Source organism: Thermobia domestica, chromosome 11 (assembly GCF_964235325.1).
Source record: "Thermobia domestica chromosome 11, izTheDome1.hap1.1, whole genome shotgun sequence".
Classification (NCBI taxonomy): domain Eukaryota; kingdom Metazoa; phylum Arthropoda; class Insecta; order Zygentoma; family Lepismatidae; genus Thermobia; species Thermobia domestica.
Window position 1 is genome coordinate 230,373,369 of NC_137464.1, and position 24,050 is coordinate 230,397,418.

At 36.4% G+C, this 24,050-nt stretch overlaps 1 protein-coding gene across 1 annotated transcript in view; it reads left to right on the top strand.

Moving 5' to 3' along the window:
- Positions 1-5,401: 5,401 nt before the first annotated feature.
- Positions 5,402-24,050, top strand: part of LOC145664802 (uncharacterized) — a 67,521-nt gene continuing 48,872 nt past the window's right edge. Inside the window, exon 1 of the mRNA XM_081731764.1 lies at positions 5,402-5,814. Within this exon, the coding sequence (XP_081587890.1) occupies positions 5,804-5,814 (11 nt within the window). The 5' untranslated portion in view covers positions 5,402-5,803. The remainder of the gene's footprint in view (positions 5,815-24,050) is intronic.

Below are 24,050 nucleotides of genomic sequence, written 5' to 3' on the forward strand. Positions count from 1 at the left end.
ATCCCCTATGTGGAGGCTGTGTAAATTATACACTGATATTGTAAATAAGCTTGATAAAGTGGATGTATTTAGTCTTTCAGAAAACAGGTTCACATCATATGTGAAACAAGAAATTTTCTGTAGAAATAAGCTAATTAAGAAATTTATATATGTAACATTTACTGTATGTACGCAACACTGTAATTGGGCATTAATCCTGTTGTGTTGTATATTAAATAAATAAGTAAATAAAATAATAATAAATAAATTTTATAGGGTAGTTTTATATTCTTGAATAAATCTTGCTATATATTGTTTATAAAATACAAACTAATAGGTAGATACTCCATTTGAGGTAGTTATTACGATTATAATGATTAATAAAAAAGAAAGAATTTTATAGTATTAGTAGTGATGAGTATCCATGACTAATAAAAATGAAAGAATTTTATAGTATTAGTAGTGATGAGTATCCGCCGCTGTTAATTTAAAAATATTGTTTTTTTTTTTTTTTTTTTTATGGAAGTAAGTAAAAGAACCGGAAGGATTATTTAAGATAGCAAATTTTATTTACACTGGGAGAGATTATTGAGAAATGCAAAAAATAATAAGATTATATTGAAATAATGTAAATTTTGTAATTACAAAATATTTTATACAAGAGACTTTACTTAGTTTAAATTTCTTTCAACTGAGATTTATAAACAGGAAAAAGTTTTACATGAGTATAAGGTGTTTTTTTATTTACATAATTTTGAATTTTTTTTTCATTTTTGGCTGCTTCCGTTTTTTTTTTTTTTTGCCAGCTTGTATTTTCCTTATATTTTTTGTTTATCACACTTTAATTATGTTTCTAATAATTAAAAAGTTTCTTTTGTCCCTTAGGCAAGGTTATTTTTTTTAAAAAAAACATTTTAATAGTTTTTCTTTTTACTACATATTAGATTATCTTATTCATTTTTTTTCTTGCAAAATCTGTTTTCCAACACAATAATAATTTTTGTTTCAAAATTCATTTATTTTCTATAAGTTCACCATCTGTCTGTGTTGGCCACTTTGCAGTGGAGCCGATTGTTGTCAATATAGGCAGGTTTCACTGTAATATGAGTCGGAAGTCGTAAACTCAAGGACGACTGAATGCACCTGTGAAGCATAAGCGTAACGGTGACAGAAATAGCTATTACCATCTCTCTCCTTTCCGTTAATTATTTCTTGTATTGTTTGTGAAGTAAGAAACAGGGAATTTCAATAACAGTGTGCGGACACGAATTTTGTTAGCGTCTGGAGATAAAGAATTCGGATTTTACACTGAGAAAAATCCGTTATCTGGACATCGTTATATTCTACAAATATACAGAATCCATATGTTTACTACGGAAATCTGTACGGAGCATACGTAATCCATATGTAATATACGTACTTTCTGTTTCTCGCTTGGATGTTACATCATGCCTTCAGGATATCTGACATTTAACAGTCTTCCGTATATTACATATGTATACGTATGTTACGTATATAAGCTATATGCCATACGTCCATGTGTATGTAAGATCCTTACCGCCTAACTTATACAATTCATTCTTTCATACGGAAAGTACGTATAGATGGAACACTTATACGGAAAGTCTTATAAAACATATATTTTCAACTATTCGTTTGTTCGAGGATTTTACATATAGTCGTACATTAACAGGTTGACTGCCATGAGCATCATATGTGGTGCTCACCTTATTTTTCTCTGGGGCCATGAGCACCATATATGATGCTCATGCTTGATATCACAAATTACTAACTTATCCAGGTTCTTGAGCATCATATAGGATGCTCATTGTCACAAATTACTGTGAGACAATGATAATCACATAAGGTGCTCGGCTCCCATTGGTACATTTTTGGGAGAAACAAAATATTGCGACAAAAAATGTGATATAACTATCCATAATCGAGCCAAAGGTAAGATGAAATTTATGGCCTCCTGGGACCAATACCCTCAAATCACCTAGGCAGTGAACCTGTTAAGTCCAAAACTACAGGATTTGCGTATGTAACCGACGCTTTTACGTACGCCATACACGTTTTCTTTTGTCTGTGTAATAATGCTAAGGGCAATGTATATAATGGCCTTACAATACGAGGTCGAATTTGTTCAAGTGTCATAGGCGTTTAAGAAGAATTCATTGCCGATAAGGGCGTTATGTGATACAGTGTGTTCGCACGAATCGTCAACAAACCAATGAGGACATTACTATAGTCCAGAAGGTATAACGTCGTTGGCTTCCCGCGCTTGGACCTGCTTGTCACTGCGGGTGTGGTAAGAGGGTAGCCAATCACCACTAACTGTCTACTGCGCTCAGCGAGCCATGAGTAACCAAACTGGTCACTCCTCATAAACGTCACTATAACTTTTCGCGGGAAGCCAACGAAGTTATACCTTCCGTACTATAACAGTATTCTGTTTACCAATAACTGAGTGCTAGTCCATTTGGCTAAGGGTCATAACATGCCTCGCTATGTGAGTACTTTGCTTCTTAAACTTAATGCTTCTTGTTGATATTCCATCCAAGAATCCTCCCTCAAAATGGTAGTCACCACCTTCACCAAGATGGAAGAAAAGCCAGTAGGATCAAAGCAGATGGGATGGGAGTATCTAGTAGGAACATAGGCCTAAGTGTGTCTGGCTGGAACACGCCGGCTGTATATTTACACGAAGCAGCTCACGCATTTTTCGAACATCCATAATTTAGCTTCCCATGAGACTAGCGTAACCAAAATTTGCTGTATTACTAACTTACACTAGATCATGCCTTGCGATGTAAAATTTTAATGTTTTATCTCAAACTGTTTACAAGTTAAAGGGTCATGGAGCCCTTAAGAAACTTCTAATTCTGGCACTAACCAATTGATCAAAGCCTGTAAGGCACATCATGTAGATTGTGAAAACTTGAAATTTGACACGAGTGTAAAATTTTCTTAATCATTAAGGAGTTGTTTATTCGAAGTTCATTCCTGAGGCAATAGAAAAGCAAATATGAACTATATGTGCATATACTACATCTTTAGCGAGACTTCATCCATCGTAAACGGTCTAAGAGGGACAAACTAGACAATGGTGTCTTTTCTATAAAAACGCGCTTACAAACAGGTCTTACTTACTCCTCTCAGCATGGAATGTCTATGTTTTAACATCCCGCCTACTCAGTCGATTTAGCATCTTCAACTGTTATGAAACATCTAAAGGACGTCGCTTTGCATGAGAAGGTGGTGAAAACCAGCATTTCATGAGGTCTTATTGCTGGTTATAAAAAAATAAGTTACGTGTGTGGCCATAGAAAAGAATTTGTAAGTTATTGTATATACATTTGCGTTTTGAAGTAATCACGATAAGGAACTGCAAGCTGATTGTCTACGGAATACCAAATACATATGACAAGCTCTCTGTCTCTCTTCCTCTATCTCCCTCTCTCGAAAGTCATATTTGCTACAAAACTGTTTTTTTTTTTTTTTTTATTTATTCGAAAACGTTCTGTATACATCTGTATACATACTAACTGTACGTCAATGAAACTTACGTAAATACAGGAACAAAGATAGATTTTTAGTAACTATTCTAGCATGTCTTGTTTTATTGTGAAACTAACACAACAACACACTCAACAAGGTTATTGTGATAATATAAGACACAATCACAAAAAAGTAACACACTAACTGTCTCTTCAGACTTTCAACTTCTTCAACATAATTTGGGTGTTGAAACTGTTACGTTTTTTGTGATTGTGTTCTATATTATTATCACAATAGCCTTGCTCAGTGTGTTGTTGTGTTAGATTTGTAGGTACTGTACCTTTTGTTAGAGTACCAGCACTTGGGGTCCCAGTAGGGGCACCTAAGGAAAGAAATAACATATTTACGCCAAAAATATACAGAATCGATAAGCGGCCAGTGGGGTTTCGGGGTTTGAACCTCTGCCTTAAGCAAGATATTATGGGAAAGTAAACATTAATACTGTATATTAAGATATAACTTATGTATATAAAAATGAAAAGTCACTATGTTTGTGACTTAACCCTTTTTAACCGTGTGATTCCATTTGGAATCAGAAACTTCCTTGGCTTTCATAGCGCATATATCGTGCCGAATTATACCCAGTTGTCTCATACGTTGTAGTTATAGCGCCTTGGCCAGGAGTGTCCACAGAGGGGGGCTATGACGCAAACTGCGTCATTGAAATATTTGGGGGGGGGGGTTAAAAATCTATATAAATATGTTTGAGGAGGTGTAAAAATTAATCGAAAAGAAGATATTTTCATGGAAGTACACCTACGGATAGACAATTGGGGGGGTGCGTCATGGACATAAGGGGGGTACCACTGCCTTGGTAATATATAGACCCCTAATTTTTAAAAAAATGGATTTTCTTACTTCCTTAGACTTAAGCATATAATCCATTGAAATAAAAAAAATCTTCATTTCCTAAATATAATTCAGGTCAGAAAGGGTTAAGAACTTTTGAAACACCCGACCGCTTTCGATCAAATTTTCAACATAGATTATGTTCGGGCCTACAATGGTTTTTATCATTTCACTTTGACGGTGCATGTTAGGGAAGGGGGAGGGGAGATATTTAAAAGTGATCGAAAATGACCGATATTAATGTCGAATACATAGTTTTCGGGGTCGCTGAGATGAACAGTGACACTTCCGATGACGTTTAGAACCAAATTCAGCTCCCATTTGTACTTCTAAGGGAAGGAAGATGATATTTAAAAAAATAATTGAAAATGACCGATATTACCTAGGTAGTGTTAAATTCATAGCTTTTGGGGTTCCTAAGTTGATTGGTTGATTGGTGACAGTTTTGATGTCCTTTATGTCAAAAATGAAAAGTATTCTCCCTATGCGAAGAATGGGCATTCTGCTAGTAAAGTCTATTCGAAAATCACACTTGTACCAAAGAGAAATGAAATTAAGTGTTTGAACCCTTTCTTGACAAAATTCTGCGTACGCCGTTGCGTGAGGCATTTGTAACATCACTCGAACTCTTCATTCATTTTGAAGAAAATGACGTACGAATGATGAATCTAGGGTAATTAGGATAGGACAAGGAGTCTTCTAAAGTATGTTATTCAACAATTTCGCACTACAATTTTCGTTTGAAAATCAAGAAAGAATTGGTGAAAATTGCCACCTCTTCCCCTAGTTTTTTGTGTAAATTATACATGTATTTACCAACCCTGGTGACGTGGATACGTCTTGATAAAATAATCATTCTTTTTAGCAAGCATCAATGTATGCATGTATGGTAGTTGTATATGGCTCAGCCTCCGAAGTTTGTTTTCGGCAACTATCCAAAGGCCAAAGTTCACTTCCACTTATCAAAATTGTTTGTGGAAAGTCCAGTGTTGGTGCCTATCTTTCTTTCTTTCTTAACAACCTTGTTTTTATTTTTTTTAAAACATATATATTTTTATTTTATTTATTTTTATTATTAAATGCAGAACAGCGCAAAAGGAAATGAAGCAAGAATCTTCAGTTTGTGAAAGAACAACGCCACAAGAACTCGCTGTAGATGTTTTCCTCCTGGTCTTCAGGCTGGTAGACATAGTGCGCGGGTATTAATGGGAATCCTCATGTGGTGATGTTCTTAGTAGTTTAGCTTCTTTTGTGAATTGTATGAAAACAACAAGATATAAGTGTGACATTTTCTTTGCGTGAATAGTCAAATTTGTTACAGTGGAGAAAAAATCTGCAAAATTGTTCAGAAGAAGGAAATGCTAAAGTTTTTTTCTAACCAGCGATTCACTGCACGTAGAATCCCAATGAGAAGATGGTAATTATGTGAGTATACAACTTTTCTTTACTTACATAATATTTACGCAAATTTACATACATATTATAACTGTAGTCAGAGAAATAAAATGTATTACTGTATCTCCAACGTTTTGCGACGTACAACTGTATTTCCACAATACTCATTTCCTTAGATTGGTCCAGCTACTTCCGCCATGATTGATATGTACGCAATACAACAACTAATTATATTCAGGCTCGTATTTAGGTAAGTGCTATTCTGTGCTCGAGCACAGGGCGGCAGAATTTAGGAGGCGGCAAAATTTTGGATTTTTTAAAGATTCCAATAAAGTAATATTCAAAAATAGCAACCCGCAGAGTCCTGCGCAAGAGCGAGAAAATATATTAAGATGCTTAATTCGCTGTAGTTACAGTAATTACTAATTAGCTAGCTTATCTGATTATTTTTAAAAAGTCATCCTCTCCCACCCTCACTCCAAGGGTTGAGGATGTACTTGAACATCATGAAAAATGATACCGTTAAACTCAGCGACCTCGAAAACTATAAATTCAACACTAATATCTGTCGTTTTCGATTATTTTTAAAATCTCGCCCCTCCCTGGGAAATGGAGTATGACCTTGAAGTTGAATTGGATTAAAACTGTCAGTATTCATCTCAGTGACCCTAAAAACTATGAATTCAACTCTAATATTAGTCGTTTTCGGGGGAGGGGAATTTTGTGCGGGGGCGGCAACTTATTTAGAGTACAGGAGCACACCAATATATAAATACAGTCCTGATTATATTAACAGCCCAACAGCGTAATATGCATGATTTTTTTTTTAATTTCCTTACGCGTATTCAAGATTTCTTTGTTAAACGAAAGGACTCGCTTACTCTGTAGTTGTTTATTTCGTTATATATAATTTAGTGTTGTCCACGAGACAGACGCGACGGGACGAGATTTGTTTTCTCGTCTCGTTTTGTAAGTTTATATATACACACTTCTCCAAAATATAATTGCGTGCCTAAATTTTTCTAAGTCCTTTAACATTGTCAGTTTGAAATAATAAGAGGGGAAAGTAATAGGAGAAAAATGCAAATTTTAATAAAATTTATCTTCATATTGAATTTGGACCCTCCTCAGAATGCTTTCGACCCCCTTCCCCCGAAATAAATTCCGGCGTACGTCCCTGTCTATCAATACAACTGGAGAAAAGCTTTACAGCTATTTTCATAGCCTGCTCTCCCTACTGGTCTAGTGACTAATGTGTGCGCCTTTGGTGTACATGATCTAGGGTTCGACCTTTGAAATTTTAACTGTCCTTGATGTTTCTGTCTTCCTTATCCCTCTCTTTAAATGTTAATGGAGAAAAAGTGAAATTAAATAAATAGTAATAATTAGGGAATTAAAGTTACTGAGAAATGTACGGTTAATATTATTTTTTAAAAAATATGTATGTTGTTTCTTTCTGTGAGGATTCAGTACTTTCGAATCTAGTGCGAATCCCACTGAATGATTTTATTTTTTAATTAACTTTTCTGCTATTCTTGGCCTAGATTTTTAAAATTATATGTATTACACGGGGCTGATTTACAACTATCTTATCTAACCCAAAAGAAGTCGCACAGGCATGAAATCTTTTCTATATTTCCCAATGTGATTCCTCCTTAGTGCAAATCACTTCTTACATCAATCCATAAGGTTTTCCTAAACCTGAAGAAAAAAATCCGGAGTGCTATTGTTCAAAAAAACACTATTATTCATAGTAGCTCCGTTATTAATAGCACTAGGACATAGTTCATGATTATTATTATTATTATTAAGCTATGGAAAGAAGTTTTGAGGGTACTAAATTTGGTGAGGCAACATTTTTATTTCCTTGCAGTTTGATGTTACATCTATAATCTTTATGCTGTCTCAGTGCACGAGAATGATCTCAGACAGCTTTCCACGGCGATCTACCATTTTGTTCTTTTTCACGTAAACGTCTTAATAGTTCGCACTAGTATACTGCAATCACCGTATCACTGTTTGATAAGGAATTCATCATAAGAACGCCCTTAGAATTTCATAAAACGCTGGCCATCACGTTATCCCGAATGGTCTTACATGAAATACTTTGGAAGTGGAAATCAAATAAGGTGTGTTTTCCATTGTTTTTAAACTTGTTTTTTTCTCAAAGTGGTGAATATGTCATATCCTGAATTATGAATCTTTACTGAAACCCTTTCTATCCTCTTTATAAAGGTAAACGATGTACTCACAAGCGAGCAGTCACTCACATTTTCTTCCAGAAAAGTTTGTCCGGGAAGATATCAAAATGAGTTAGGACTGGACTGAGGGACTATTTGATATATCTCATCTCCGATGCAAGATGGTGGTGATAATTCAAGTTCGATGGCGGGGTGCGGTGGGATGGGGTGAAGAATTATACGTGGAACGAACACTGCACTCGCTGCCGACTGTGTTCAGAATTTATTCGTTTAGGAAATTCTCTGTCCGATATTTTCCTCATGCTCTGCCACAGACCTGTGTGCTCAGCACTTTGTCAGAGGATGTTTTAACCTTTTTATACAAAATATCAATAGTTTCTCTAATACACCAGAGGTCTTCGATTCTGCCATACCATGTTGTGGATAATATCTACGTTTTCTGAGTCAGTATTACTGAAGGTTTACTGGAGCGAAGTTTATCATCAATGGGCTTCTGACACTTGGAAATCTGCAACTCAATTTCTCACAGTAGCATTAGAAGTTGCAAGGTTCTTCAATGATTGACACATATCAAGGTGGATTCTTTGAGGCTATTTCATTCTCGCAGAGGTACTCTATAACTGCATGATTTTTCACCTGTTGTTCCTTGTTCATGGTACGACTATTCACAGGGTCGTTGTGCCGATTTGCGGGACTTGGGACAAAAATAAATTGTGAAACCAATGATGTAGGTGGGAATTCTGTATTCATTATGAATAATTTATTTTATAGTACGTTGAAATATCTATATCAATTACAGAGACATTATACAGTGAAATATTTAAAAGGAGACACTAATAATAATAATAATAATAATAATAATAATAATAATAATAATAATAATAATAATAATAATCACTCTATAACAAATACAATACAGTACTTGGTATATGTTAAACGGCATTGACTAGCTTTTATATGGCATCAAATTCATTCGAATTAAAACAAAATGTATCCTTTATAAGAGTACTTCATTATCTGTATTTTTAAGCTTCTAAACTTTGCTGTGTCTAAAGATAAGTCGTATTGCAAGTAGTAGAAATGAACTTTTTTTTTTTTTTGCTTCAATGTTGATCACCATGGAACTAAAACTGTAATAGACAGCAAAAAGCTGCTTCTTAAAATGAATTTAGCGTCCCAAGAATAGAATTCGTTATATATACATACGGTGATCGTTATGAAGAAACACGATAATAGATAGCAAGAAACAGTTTCTTTATATTGACTCAGTATCATAGGGATATGTTCTATTTCCGCCCTTATATTTATACGAAGCTGTAGAAATACGTTGTATATAGAACTTCAGGTTTCAATTCTGATCATCTTGCATCAAAAACTGCAATGGATAGAGAGAAGTATATTGACTACAGAAATAATCAATATACTTTGGACTGTTAGTAATTCTTCCTAGCGATTACCGCAATAGATTGCTATTGTGATTTTTGACACCTTCCTTTGCTTTATTCAGGACATTTTGGTGTCAAGTCTTAGAGCACTGTTGTCCAGACGTACCAAGCCAAGGGTGTGCAGTGCTACAAATTTGTTCAGAGCATCGATCCAATTTTGGTGACTATCCAAACGGCCACCCCACTTACATAATTTTTCATTGCATCACATTCGTCTCGATTATTCTGGGCTTCGACCCACCATTCTGCTCTCGCTGGAGGATCCTGTTCATATTACTGGGATTTCGATGATTGGCCATCATGGAGAACTATCGCCAATCCTTCTTACTCCTGCCGCTCACTTCACGAAGATGAAAATGCGGAAGGACAATAGTAGACTTTGCAGATCCTGTGAGCGCTCCACAGCCTCCACCACCTCGAACGCTTTTACCCAAGGATGTTATAAAATAGAGGATCTGCCCATACATATCTTTATCATATGAACTCAGTGAAGCCGAAAAACAATCGAGCATCGTCGAGCCGGTAAGTCTGATTGGCTGCTCTCGTTTCCGCCATGATTGTGGCTCGAAACATTGCGATCTTAGTGGCGCGGAGTGGGCAGAGTAGGTGTGGCGATGCTGTGACATATAACTTCACGATTTTGTTGTATGGGCAGATCCTCTATTTTATAACACCCTTGATTTTACCGAACTACGATCGCCACTTCGACCAGAGAACTATTCTGAGCATGTATGAAATTCATTGTTAGCCAAGAAGCAGAATTTGAGTACAGCCTTGCTGTCAGACTCCAATGACATGAATTCGAAAATAGTTCATACATCTTCACCACAACGCCAGATCAATCAAGTAGCATACATTTCATCCGCTTCAGAAACCCCGCTATATTCGTTTCCCCTCCAAAACACTGATCCTAAACACAACACCAAGTTTGTTCTAACCTAGTTGAGCAAGCATCTACCAAGTGTCAAACTCACTCAAGTAGTCAAAACTCGTAATGGAATTATATTTACGTGTAAGTCGATTTATCCTTACTCTGTTACCTTTGTGCGCAACAAAGCTTCTTTTGAGATTTTCGGCAAAAACGCTAAAATGGGTACTCTCAGCTCATCTCGGCACAAACAATCGCCACCTTGTAAGAAGGCTCCTCTCCTTTTCTTCTTTATTAGGAGAGTCGAACCGACATACACAGACGATGAAATTTCAGAAGAGCTACAGTTGAAGGGCTTTACCATTACCAAAGAACTTCGTATTCGGAACGATCAAGGACTCACCTACAGGGCGAGCACAAAGTCTCGTTACCTCACTGAAGGATAAAATAATCAAACTATGTGAACTGTAAATGTATGTTCCCCGAGAAGTCAATGCGACATCTTGGTTTCAGCAAGATGGACCACCTCTTCATTTTGCCCCTTTGGTTCGAGAATATCTCAATGAGGTGTTTCAAGGACGCTGGATTGACCAGGGATCGCCTTCATTGCCCTCTTCACTTGACTGGCCACCTTGAAGCCCGGACTTAACGATCTATGGCAATTCGTTCTGGAGATTCATCAAGAAAATTGTTGCAGCACAACATTATACTATGATTGATGAATTAAAAGAAGTTGTGAGACTTGCTTTCAGACGGGTTACTCTTTCAATGCTGAGAAGAACGTCCCACAGAAACTCGTGACTATTATTTTGTGTTCGGAGCACAATGGGACCCATGCTGATATTTTAGACATTTGAAATAAAAACAACAGGTGTCCATTAATCGATAGTGTGTACATCTATAGGAATAATTAAAGTTTGCATAGTTTGAATATTTAGTACTTCAAGTGGGACTTTGTGTTCATTTTGTACATTGTGCAGATTTTAACTCCATCCCAAGATACCATTGACACTTTACTTGCAAATGGTGCTACTATCCATAAACAACCACATTGTATCAAACCCTTCCGGTCACCACCTCCATTACCTCTCCGTTGTGAAAAGTGCCAAGCCTACAAACAACATACTAACAATCATTGTCGTTTGCGGCTGTCGCTTGAGACAGCTGTACAGATACTCATCCTAACTCATTCATGCGCAAATATACAACTCCCACCTCGATGTGCCACTTGCAATGAGCAATGTCCCACTTATAGCTATAAGTGCAAAGGGAAGCCTCAGCTAGAAACCTCTCATGCTGAACTAATAGTTCCTCTACGGACTCATGACACTTCCACAGCTCCACTAATAAAGATTTTCCAGTAAAATTGGCCCCTGCCACTATTGACTAATTGCTAGCTTTTAGAACTATCGCCTTACAAAACATTAATCCATTTATCTGATTTCATATCTTACAACAAGTCACTCACATCACCCAAATCATCTTCCATGCCTTTCGCAATGCAACGTGCAGTTGTACATTTTCACCTACAAATCTTCCGTCCAACTCTTCACTGTCAACTTCGGCTTTTTGTCATGGATTTTTTGTTTTTGTTTCTCAATATTCGACCATTTTCCAAACACATGCTTCTCTTCGAAACGCTTCTGCTCAAAGAGCTAACGGCGACAGAGCAATTGGCTTCTATCATACTTCACTTTTAGTCTCGCTTGGAGCCCTTTGCATGTCAGTTTCTGTACTTCAGCCAATATGCTGACAGGGTAGGGATGTTAGTTTAATTATCAGAGACCAATAAATTCAATAACCAAATAAATGTTTCACAATTAAAACCAGATGCTGTACTGCTTTGGCAACTGAGGCTAGTGATGCTATTTTTATTCTTGAGCATGTTACAATGATAAAGAAAAATATGACAAGCTGATAGTTTGAATTGGTGTTGGATACAAACTCAGACGGTTTCTCCAGAAATTAACAAATGACATGTTTGACCCTTGATCGGAAGTCCCTTTGGGATCTGCAGTCTAAAATTTGACTGATAAGCATACTTTTCGATGCGAAATGGAGTGTCGAGGACAGCGTGTTTCTACCACCACTTTGTTCAAAACAACGGAGGTGTGACAGACACACAGAGAGAACAATAACAATAGCGTAATGTAGGGACCACTAATAAAAAGAACATAAACTCGTGACGGATGTCATTTAAGATTGAACGAGGATTGTTGTAGAAATACGTACTTTGGATGTCAGTACATTATTTCTTGCTTGGCGGTATTGAAATAATAATAATAATAATATCCGTAGAGAGTTTTAATGTTAGTTAATACTATTAATACTGTTAGTTAATACTATTTTTAATCTAGATTAGGTATAGTTGCAGTAATACGTAACAATAGCTGCATTGTTTTTCACATCTCGGATGCTTTTTTCCGAACCAATTTTCAACTTCCCTAGCCCTCTCTCCACAATATATAGATTGTAAGCGAAATTTGTAAGTCTTGTTTCTTCCCTACGTCATAATTTTTGCTTGCTTTCCGTTCAATTACTGCGTGAACTAATGATTATATTGTAACAGTAGCTGGCAACATTGCTTTTTCAATTACCATTGGGACGATTATCAGTGTAGAGCCAAAATTGCTGGTTGGATTGAAGAAATCCAACATTTTAGATGAAAACCTATCATTTCAAGCAACTTCGCTCTGTTTACATTTTTCATATTTGCACTCATAACAAAGTTGGCCTATAGCAAGGGACTTTTGTTACATATATATACATACCCTGTATATATATGAAATAGAATCTACTGGTTAAGGTGGAATCCGAACCACATGAGCTCCCGCCGGGAATAGAACCCAGATCTCCCACGCCAAAGACGCGTATGCTAACGGCTTAGCCACGAAGGAGCTCGCTTAAGAATCCGTTTGATGACTTAACACTCGCAGAAATAAAAAAACTTCCGATTACGATTCGATTGCGTATGAAGAATGTCATCAAAGGGGGGAAGGGAGGTTCAAGCTCCTACGTTCGTATCGTTTCAGGACTTTTGTGTACATCCCTTAATATGTAAAATAGTTATTTTCACAAAATATCTTATCCAAAGGAGGTGTTAAAATTGGGGACCCCCTTTTCGTGTACGCTACTGGTTGTATTTCAAACATCTCATCCAGTTGGTTTTCATTTGGTATCAAGGAGCTCTTGGGGACACCGTAGCTCAATGTTAGAGCCCTGACCTCTAGTTCTTGAGATCCTTGGCCAAATAAGTTTGTGGTAGATAACACCGTGTCCGTGGGTTTTCTCCGAGTTCTGGCGTTTCCTTCCACGTGCTCATTCCATCAATTCTTTTACATTCATTTCACTTTTATTATTAATCCGTTTCCTTCAGCCTACAGGCCAGAACCTAGGCCGTTAAGAGCCTGCCTTACTAAAAACAATACAAAATTTACCATTTTCCTTTTGCTTGTTTATTCATAAGTGAAAGGAGATAATGAAATGCAAGTTACCACAATCATAGATAATGTTATTCTACAACAGAAAATATGAACCTGAAGGATTTTCAGTGTTGGCATCCATAAAAATTAAAGTTGCCAGAAAAACAATGCTCCTAAAATCTAAGTTTAGGAAGTGACTAGAGGAACGAACTCAACTGCATTTGGTTACGTATCATGTTGTTTTTGTTTCCTGTGAACTACTTTTTAAATAACATTATTAATTAGTTTTAATAACTGTATGTTGAAACTATTTTGTTTATTATAAACTAAATACAACTATTATTTAAAAAAGTAGTTCATAGGAAACCAAAACAACACGATACGTAACCAAATGCAGTAGATGTCGTTTCTCTAGTCGCTGCCTTAACTTAGATGTTAGGGGCGTTGTTTTCTGGCAACACTGTAATTTCTATGGATGACAACACTGAACATTATTCAGGTTCATATTTTACGTTGTAGAATAACATTACCGGTATCTATGATTGTGGTAACTTGCATTTCATTATCTCCTTTTACTTATGAATAAACAACCCACATAGCACACTACGTCCCTGGGATGTCTCATTTTGATCCCAATCATCCCATTCGGTTCCCGGGATCATCGGGACAATGAGAAGACAACCTATGGACGTCCTGAAGGATTCCCATGTAGGATGTCCACGGGACGTCCCAGATGGGACAGGAGGTCCTTGGGAAAACCAATAGACATCCCTACGTGGTCCTGTTGAATATCCCGTATCCCGGGATATTGGCGGACATCTGGATCTCCCGTGGAAATCCTGTGGATGTCCCAGGAGCACATGTGGATGTCCCGGGATGTCCCAGGAGCACATGTGGATGTCGCGGGATGTCCCGTCGTCCGTTGTGGCATCGCCGGCTAGGATCTCTTAGCGCCTTCCCAAATAGCAGAGACAAGCGAACACGGCCTAGTTCCTTTAGGAGCCGCCGTGGCGCTAGTTACGTGCACCAATATTTTCTCTGTGTAGCAGGCAAATGAAACGGCTAGCTATAACAGGAAAAGAATTCTTAAGTCTCCCCCCCCCCCATATAGTATCACAAAAAATAAACTGTTTCTAAAATTGAATACAATTAGTATCGATTAATTAAGCATAAAAGATAATACAAACACACCGGCAAAAAAATCCTTTACAAATTACAAACGAGGCACTTTCCCAGATAATGGCTTGGCATTTAGAAATTTTGTATGTTCAAATATCCTGTTTCAACATCTACTATGTTCTTCAGCAACACTGGAACTATTACATCGCAAATTTTTATACTTAATTTGAATGAATGATTGTCCGAAAAGAGAGACTGCAAATACTAAACGTGTTGCAGAAAGGAAACAATATAGGCGGAAAGAGTTTCCGAAATTCGGGTATTCACAAACCGATGGGCCTTTTCAACAACGTGAATCACCCACACTAGTTCTTTTGTAGGATAGCACATTACGTTTCTACTGTCTTGTTTATATATCAAATTCATAAGCGTGGAATTATATTTGTTCTGACTGATAAGTTTGTGACATGAGGCACAATCTACACTTTGAATAATTTTCCGATCTACAAAACTTCGTAAGAAAGCAGTAGAAGCTAATTTCACTGTTCCTGATAAAATGTCTAAAAAGAAAACCATAAATGGGAACATTAAAGGATTATACAAATTGTGACAATAGTAGTGAACAATAGGCTAAAATGTTATGAATTGACTAATTTCTTAAAAATGTTATGAGTTGACTAATTTCTTAGTGTGTATATAGTGTGTACAGTGTGAATTGTTAAGGATTGGATTTCATTTGCGTTATGATTTAACTGAATTTCACTTTTAGTTTACACTTTAATGAATGTGTCTATTTTTCTCCTAGTGCAAAATGGTTATATTTTTTCCCTGGCATTATCGTATTAGTAGGTTTCATATGGTAGATTGACAGAAATACATAAATATATTTCTACAACATGGGATCTTTGTATATTATCTGTTTTAGTAAGATGTAAATAGGAGTCTACTAATATATTATTACGATATTTCATAAAAGTAAATAAAATCATTATATCTAGATAAATATTACGGAAATTTGGGATTACCACTGGCACACCAAATACTGGGATAGTATCTGAAATAAAGGCTCTGGGTTCTTCTATTCCATTAGCAAGGGCATCAATCTTGGGAAGCTTTGGAGGCCGGGCCCCCCGAAGTTGAAATTGGCTCCCCTAATTGGGGAGGGGGGAGGAATGCTAAGTTGAAGTAGGTTCTCCAATTTCTACAGTACATGGTAATTCGTTTTCCTGTTCTACTAAAGCGTATCTGCCATAGGGCTCCCCAAAAGTTACACAGAAATCGGCACTCTTGCCTATAAGCTAAAGGTTTTAGATCTATTTTTTTCCTTAGAAAAGAACCAACCTACGCATAGATCCCATTACTACTCAGAAACATAAATAAATAAAATTAATTACACAAGCAAAAAACAACACTTACTAGGATCAATATGAAGACCAGTCAACAATTCTGTAACTGTATCTGGTGGGGAGATATGCTTCAGAATCAGGAAAGTGACTAGGAATGTGTATTTTCCTTAGAAATATTAGTAGAATTTGCGGTGGAAGGCAGAGTAGTAATCAAGTTTTTTAAAATTCGATTTATTGTACACAATGGCTCTGCTAACCTACATATCATTGCTCCCAGACAAAATGATACACAACAATATACCATAGTTAAAACAATAAAAGAATACTTTTTGTGCTGTTAATTTTAGTACATAAAGATACTGCAAGTATTATGCAACTATAGTGCCTACATACGCCACGTGACTTTTTTTTTTAGCAAGGAGAAAAAATACGTAAAACACAACACTCAGGGTTCCCATATGTCCCGGATTTTAAGGGACAGTCCCTTATTTTATGATTTTGTCCCGCATCCCAGGGAGCTTCGATATGGGGCAGCAAAAGTCCCGTATTTTGCCCAAATGACAAATTTACCTCAGACAACGACTTTAAAGCCCGCAATTTTTAATGAGTCGTCATGAGCCTGGCCAGTAAATGGCAAATGCTATTTCAGAAAAGCTCCGAGTTGCCAAATTTATTTAAACTCGTCCCCTTTTGTCTAAGGATCCCACCGTCAAATTCATTTGTGAAAAGAGTTTTCTCACATATGAATTTGAAATGGACTGACACAGAAATATGTGCTTCTGCCCAGTTGATGACAGCTGAGTTTTTCGACAGCCTAAAGAAAAATCCAAACTTGAAAAATTTTATCAGTACATTTAAGTCAAGCGTGAAGTAGGATTTTTGAAATAGTTTAGACTAGCAGCGTTCACCCCGCTTCGCTGGGGTCACCCCGGAACGCAATAAACTTTGTTACTTAGATAATTTTTACTTTTTAGCTTTCAAGTGATATGATAAAAACCATAGAAGATTGCAGTAAATGTTAACATTATATCGCCTGTCATTTATGTTAACCCGCCGAGTGACACGGTCATGCGGGTTGCATATAAATACGTTTATTTTTACCTATGATGAACTAACAAAGGATTTGTACGTTATGGACACTTGAATGGTCAATTATCTCAAGACACTGGTAATTAAAAATTAAAGTGATATGATAAAAACCATCTAGGGTCCAAATCCTAATAACCCCCCAAAAATGAAAGAAATTGGTTCAGCCGTATTAGCGTGATGAGGGAACAAAGGATTTGTGCGTTCTCTTTTATAATATAGATTACGTAAATTCAATGTTTTAAAAGTAAGATTTACCTATTTTTTTTTCTTAGATCTATATTAGCTCTTTGTGTTAGTTCATACTTTTGTATTCCTTTCAGTCTAAAATGATTACTTTTTTTATTTGAAGCCTGGCTCATTTTCTACCACTAGATTATGTTTATTAAAACCCTTCCCGTTAATACTCATTGAAACTAGTCAACCCATCCCTTATTTAGACTATTTTTATTTGGCAATCATGACCACACTACACTTGTCTAAATCCACTCAGACTTATGTGACAGACAACCTGTCCTTCTGTTTAGTGCACGTTAGTAGCGCCACAACGGCCGAAAGGTCAACTATCCCCTGTACGCTAAATCTCATGTTAAGAGAGAGATATGGTAAGGCGCTAAGGGATCGTAGCCGGCGATGGTTGTGGGCTCAGTCTCGGACATCCCGTGGACGTACTTGTGCTATATGGGAAGCAAAAGAAAAATTGTAAATTTTGTATTGTTTTCAGTAAGGCAGGCTCTTAAACTGGAATTTTCATTTTAGTTTTTTTTTCTTTCTTCAAGAAGCTCTTCCTCATGCATTAGAGATAAATTTAAAAAAAAAAGAATATTGGTTGGTATTCCCATTCTGGATGATTTTATCTAACGCTGATTTTTTGAAGGAATCTAGAATGGATATTCTGAAAATTTTGTAACAAATGATTAGGAAGTGCATTTCTGGGCGCCAGTCACGTATCAAGGATGATGTCCCTGGGCAATCACATCGCCCACGGAATTAGGGAAGGAAGGAAGCAACCTGGGACCATTATGTTAGGTACTATCACGGCATTTGCCTGGTGTGAATGAGAAAAAACAGGAAAAAACTTCATTCAGTGTGGCTGGACTTAAAAGGCTTTTACATATTTTCGTCCGAGTGTTCACACCTCAAATTGAACCCAGGACTTATTATAATAAATCCTCCTGCTTTCTGGCTGTTTCACTATATACTGTATGCTTCGTTGTATGTAACTTAAACATTAATAACATACACTATAAAGATGAATAATTGCACAAGATCTGCATTATATGTAGTGTTTGAATCAGTGGCGGCGATTGGACGTTAAAAGTGGGGGGGCAAGATATGATCCATGAAGACATGAAGACATGAAGACATGATATCAATGTTAATATACATATTTCCCTGGTTGAAACTACATACATTAATAGGCCATTTCAGAAAAGTGGAGATGCAACTGCCCCCCTTTGCCTCCCTAATCGCCGCCCATGGTTTGAATCCAGTGTAAGATAAACAATACGCTTAACTGCGCATTGAAATGGGTGACACAATTCCGACAAGAAAATACTATCAGAATTGCTTTTATTGGAATTTTCGAGTATATCGCCGTGTAAACACTCTCAACAGTTTATACTGTGCATGTACAGAGTTTATTTGTTGTATTTGTACTGTGGCTGTTGACTATGATAGAAACTATTTTCTTCGTATTAGATCTAAGAAAGTACAGTAACAATAAAAGTTAATATACTCTCTATATATGAATGAAACTAAGAAGCAGGGCCGAATTTAGGGAACTGCAAAGGTGCACGTGCACCCCCCTTCGTTGTAAATATACACTACCTAAAGTGAGAAGCTAGCAGTGAGTTTTGCAAAATCAATAGTTTAAGTCGATTTTCTGAAAGTTGAAGGAAAAGAATTCATCGAGGGCAGATAGAGTTGGCGTGGGTCAATGAAAACTTGACCCACGACCCACCGTGACCCAGTCTGACCCACGACCCACCACCCACCGTGACCCACGACCCACCACCCACCATGACCCACTCTGACCCATCACCCACCGTGACCTACTCTGACCCACCGTGACCCACCACCCACCATGAACCACTCTCATCCACTGTGACCTACTCTGACTCATCAAAATCCATCGTCATCAACTCTGACACACGATCCACGGCCTCTTCTGCACTGACTAAAGAGTTTACACTTGTAATAAAACAAGACTGAAATTGTCACTAATTTCTAGTTTGAATTTCTAGTCAATTGCTCAAGCACCACTCTGTTACAATAACGATGGATCTGACCTTTACGATATAATATGGTAAAGTGTTTGTCAGTGAGGAAACTGAAACAGTCCGAGGTGGGGAGAAATTAGTGTGTGCCTAAATTATACATGTACAAGAGAGTATTCTTGCAAGTGTTAATTTCTGAACGCATTCCAAAAGAAACTTCTATTCGCAGGAAAATACCCCTGTACAATATGGAAAAGGTTATGGTTTCTCAGTTCACAGTATTTTTCTCACAAAAGACTTGAAAAATCAGTTTTTCATAGTGTATAAAGGTGCTCGGGTACCGGTACCCTATGTGAGGGCATCTCCATAAAGTATGCTCATAATTGTAATTTGTGTAATCACTATAATACCACGTTAAATTTAAGTTACAAATATGCATAATTGCAATTATTATGAATATTTATTCAAAGTAGTTTACCTATAGCAAAGAAGAGACTTACTAAAAATTAGGTACAAAGTTGAATAACACAAATAAGCCATTAGTAATACAAGTATACATTTTCCATAACTCGTAACTTTCCACCTTAAAACAAATCTGAAATCGGGTTTATTTCCTGTTGGTAACTTTTTCGTGGTAAATCACCCGCAGCGGAATGATGTCCATCCTTCAGCCAAGAAATAACTAGCTCGTCTACTTTGAGCTTGTCTAGCGGTGGGCCATTAGCATTGATGAACTACAAGTTAGACAATGTTTGAGCACTTAATCTATTTCTAATATCAGTCATCTGTAAATGCATAAGAGGAAATTCCCGTTCGCACTCTGTCGTGGAAATTGATAATACTTCTACCCGATTTCTGCAACTCCTTATCGACAATCTGTTTGTTAGACTTGAGTCTGATAACGACTTTTCTTCGACAGTTTTGAAATACTCAGCAAGAAGTATCATTTCTCTATCACCATACAACATCTTTTCCATATCGACTATGTCAGTTGGCAATGTCGACTCATGGAGAACAGAAACTTCATCTACCACACCTTCGATAGGGAATCTTGTGCATAAATTATCAATTAAAGCCTGATAAACTGATGTTTGTAAATTTAATTTTTGTAATTACACATGAAGGTTTAATGCCATTACCAAGTCCCCTCCCCCGTCTAGAAAGCGAAAGGAAACGAGGTTCCTGGAAAGTGTTCAGAGGTGAATGGGAATTTCCCTCCTCCTTCCTCTTTAATTACCACACTGATGTTTGCCATGTGCCAAATTACGATGAATGTCAATTAAATTATCATAGTATAATTATTTCCTTGTTGAATTATCGATACTTTTGAGTGGAAAAAAGGATGAAATTTGAAAGTTCCAAATCAAAGTAAGTAGACCAACGTAAAGGAAAGAAAAAACTAAAATTTTCCATATAATTATGCGTACGATCCAAACTTAAAATTTCCGTGTAATTAAGCTTACAGTACAAATTTTATGTCTATTTTTCTCACAACTTTATGGATTGATTGTCCTGAGTTGTAAGCGCTCCATATAATAAACATAAGCCTCAGCAATTATTATAGTAGAAAGTAATGGCTATATGAAGCCAAGCACTGTACTGTTTGTTTCTGATATTTTTTCTTAAATAACATCAATCGTTTTCAATCATTTTTACAAACCAACTCACTACCAATTTTCCATATATAGAAAGTGCCCCCCCCCCCCCATAAAAGAGAATTTTAAAGAATGCTAGGACACATTCTGTTTATTTTCAATAAAGAGTTAATACACTGAGTTTCAGCTCAGTAAGTTTAACGGCGTGCGAGATACTCATTTTTTTCGCAAAAATTCGGATCCTCACTACCTCCTTAGGATATTATGCATTATAATGAAAGCAATATAACATCCTAGTTTGGATTAAGGCCTAACTATATACCAAAAGTAATTTCATTTGACTTTGCAATTTGACCGTGATGATCAGGCACACATAGTTACATTCAATTTTTTATATAATAATTTATATTTTACAGTGATTCAAAAATGTAATATATAAATTCCAGTAGTTAGCTCCTTTAAAAATACACAGGTCTCGAAAGCCAAGTAGTAGTATAAATCCTATTGCTATTATTACAATTAAAAATATGAATATCCAAAAGTGCCTGAAGTTCTTTTTTTACTTGGTTAGATATACAGGTAAGTAGACAGAAACAAATGAAAAAGGAAGGGAAATGAAGGTCTTGAAAGTGAAACGAATGCAAATTTACCAGTCTTCAGAAGATACTGTCGACAATGCAGTGAGCAGAGTGGGTCGGTAGATCATACTGAGTTGGTGGGTCCAGTGGGTCATGATGGGTGGTGGGTCGCAGTGGATCACGGTGGGTGGTGGGTCATAGTGGGTCTCAATGGGTCACATGCTGACCCACGACCCACTAACCCACTCAGAAAACTTGACCCACTGACCCACTCCATCTCTGGGGCAGACACTTAGCATTTCCAAAGAAATTCCTCATTTGCATCACACATGCCTAAAAGACATTTAAAAAACTCAAATTTTATTCAAATGTACTGGTAGTTATTAGTGCACCCCCCTCAGAGAATCCTGGATCCGGCCCTGCTAAGAAGGTGGAACAGTGTTTCTTATTTTTGAAAATAAATAAGGTAGAAATGTACGTATGTGTTACCACTTTCACATACACTTTGAACATTTTATATGTACGAATGGAAATGGAAGCATTTTATGCAGAACAATATATCGTTACTGATATTACTTCTTGGTGCATTTGAAAGTCTTAAAAGAAGCTTTAAAAAAAAAACTACTAGTGTCTATTACCCGCTTCTCTGGGTTAAAATAAGTGAAATTAATAATATGTTTCGTTAGTCAGTCATTTTTAACTATTGGTGAAGCACTCTCTGATATCGGTCCTTTTCGATCATTTTTATATATTTTTCCCTACCCTCTACCCCAAGTTGCAGGGCTGAATTTGGATTTAAACGGCATTGGAAATGTCACTGTTCATCTCAGCGACCCCGAAAACTATGGATTTGACATTAATGTGTTAGTTTCCATATATATATATATATATATATATATATATATATCTTCCCCCTCTCCCTCCCCTAAATTGCACCATCAAAGTAAAATGATAAAAGCCATTCTAGGTTCGAACCTTATCTATGTTGAAAATTTGATCGAGATCGGTCGGGTGGTTCAAGAGTTAAGTCACAAACATAGATACTTCCATTTTTATTTACATAGATTTTCTCATCTATACGCTAGAAAAAGAAGTATTGTATATATTGAATTGATGCCCGATTGAAGATTCTGATTCTGTATCTACTGGTTTGATATCTGTTCATGTGACTTACTGGTGAACTACATCCGTCTGTTAGGCTTAATCTGAGATTTTCAAAGGGGTATACCAATGTACCCATGTCTTATGAAAGGGAACATACCCCTGTACACGCCCATATAACCATATAAGGTAATAAGTAAAGACCGGATGTTTAGGCATTGAAAACCTGGAAAATAGGCACTTAAAATTTAAAAAAATAGGCAGTAAAATAGGCACCAAAATAAACTCGAAATAATTAAGATAAATCCTCAATGCAATTAAAAAATAAATTCGTCATAGATAATCAGGGGCGTCATTTAGGGGGGCAGGGAGGGGCATTTTCCCCCCTGAGTTTGAGATTTATATAGATTTTATCAATAGAGTAGTAGTAAATGAGTGAAAAACGCGAAATTCTACTTATATCAAGGGGTTTCCCCCTAAGCAAAATCTGAAATGACGCTCCTGTAGATAATGTTCAAAGAATATAGAAACTTACCTTTTTGTTTATATCTTCGTTTACTGTATATTGAAAAACGAAGCTTGACATGTATTCCACGTATTTGATAAATACATTCTACGCAGCATTTTATCACTACACATAATTGTCTAAATTTTATGTACTTTATCAGTATACACAGCAGTTCAAAGTTTTACAGTACACAGCAATCCACAATTTCACGACGTCTTATTACAACAAACAGCCTCGGAAGAGGCAGAATCCTTTCTTAAAATACTAAACTATATACGTATTTTCCCCAATAAAGTCTTAAAGAAAGGCAATATTAGGCACTGAAGCAAATATTTAGGCAGGAAGGGCTGAAATAGGCAAAATAGACAAAATAAAATTGGCTTAAACTATAAATATAACCCCGAATATAAACTTTAAAACGTTATTATTGATCATGTCTTTAATATTAAAGAATAGGCATTTTGCCTAATATCCAGTCTCTAGTAATAAGACCTCATCAAAGGAATTAAATTGGGTCAATAACCGACCTCATATCAAACACGTGGTCGTTATAATTTTTGACAATTTTTTTTAACTATGAAAGGGAACGAAATGGACCACCCAAATTTATAGTGGTATTTATTACGATCCTATACTATTATATCAAATATTTAAATTAGACAATTTCTAAAATTTAAGGGGTGGGCCAATGTACTTCTCTCAAATTTTCAAAGGGATGCATTGATATACTCATGTCTTATGAAAGAGAATAGATCCCGGTACACGTCTATATAAGGTA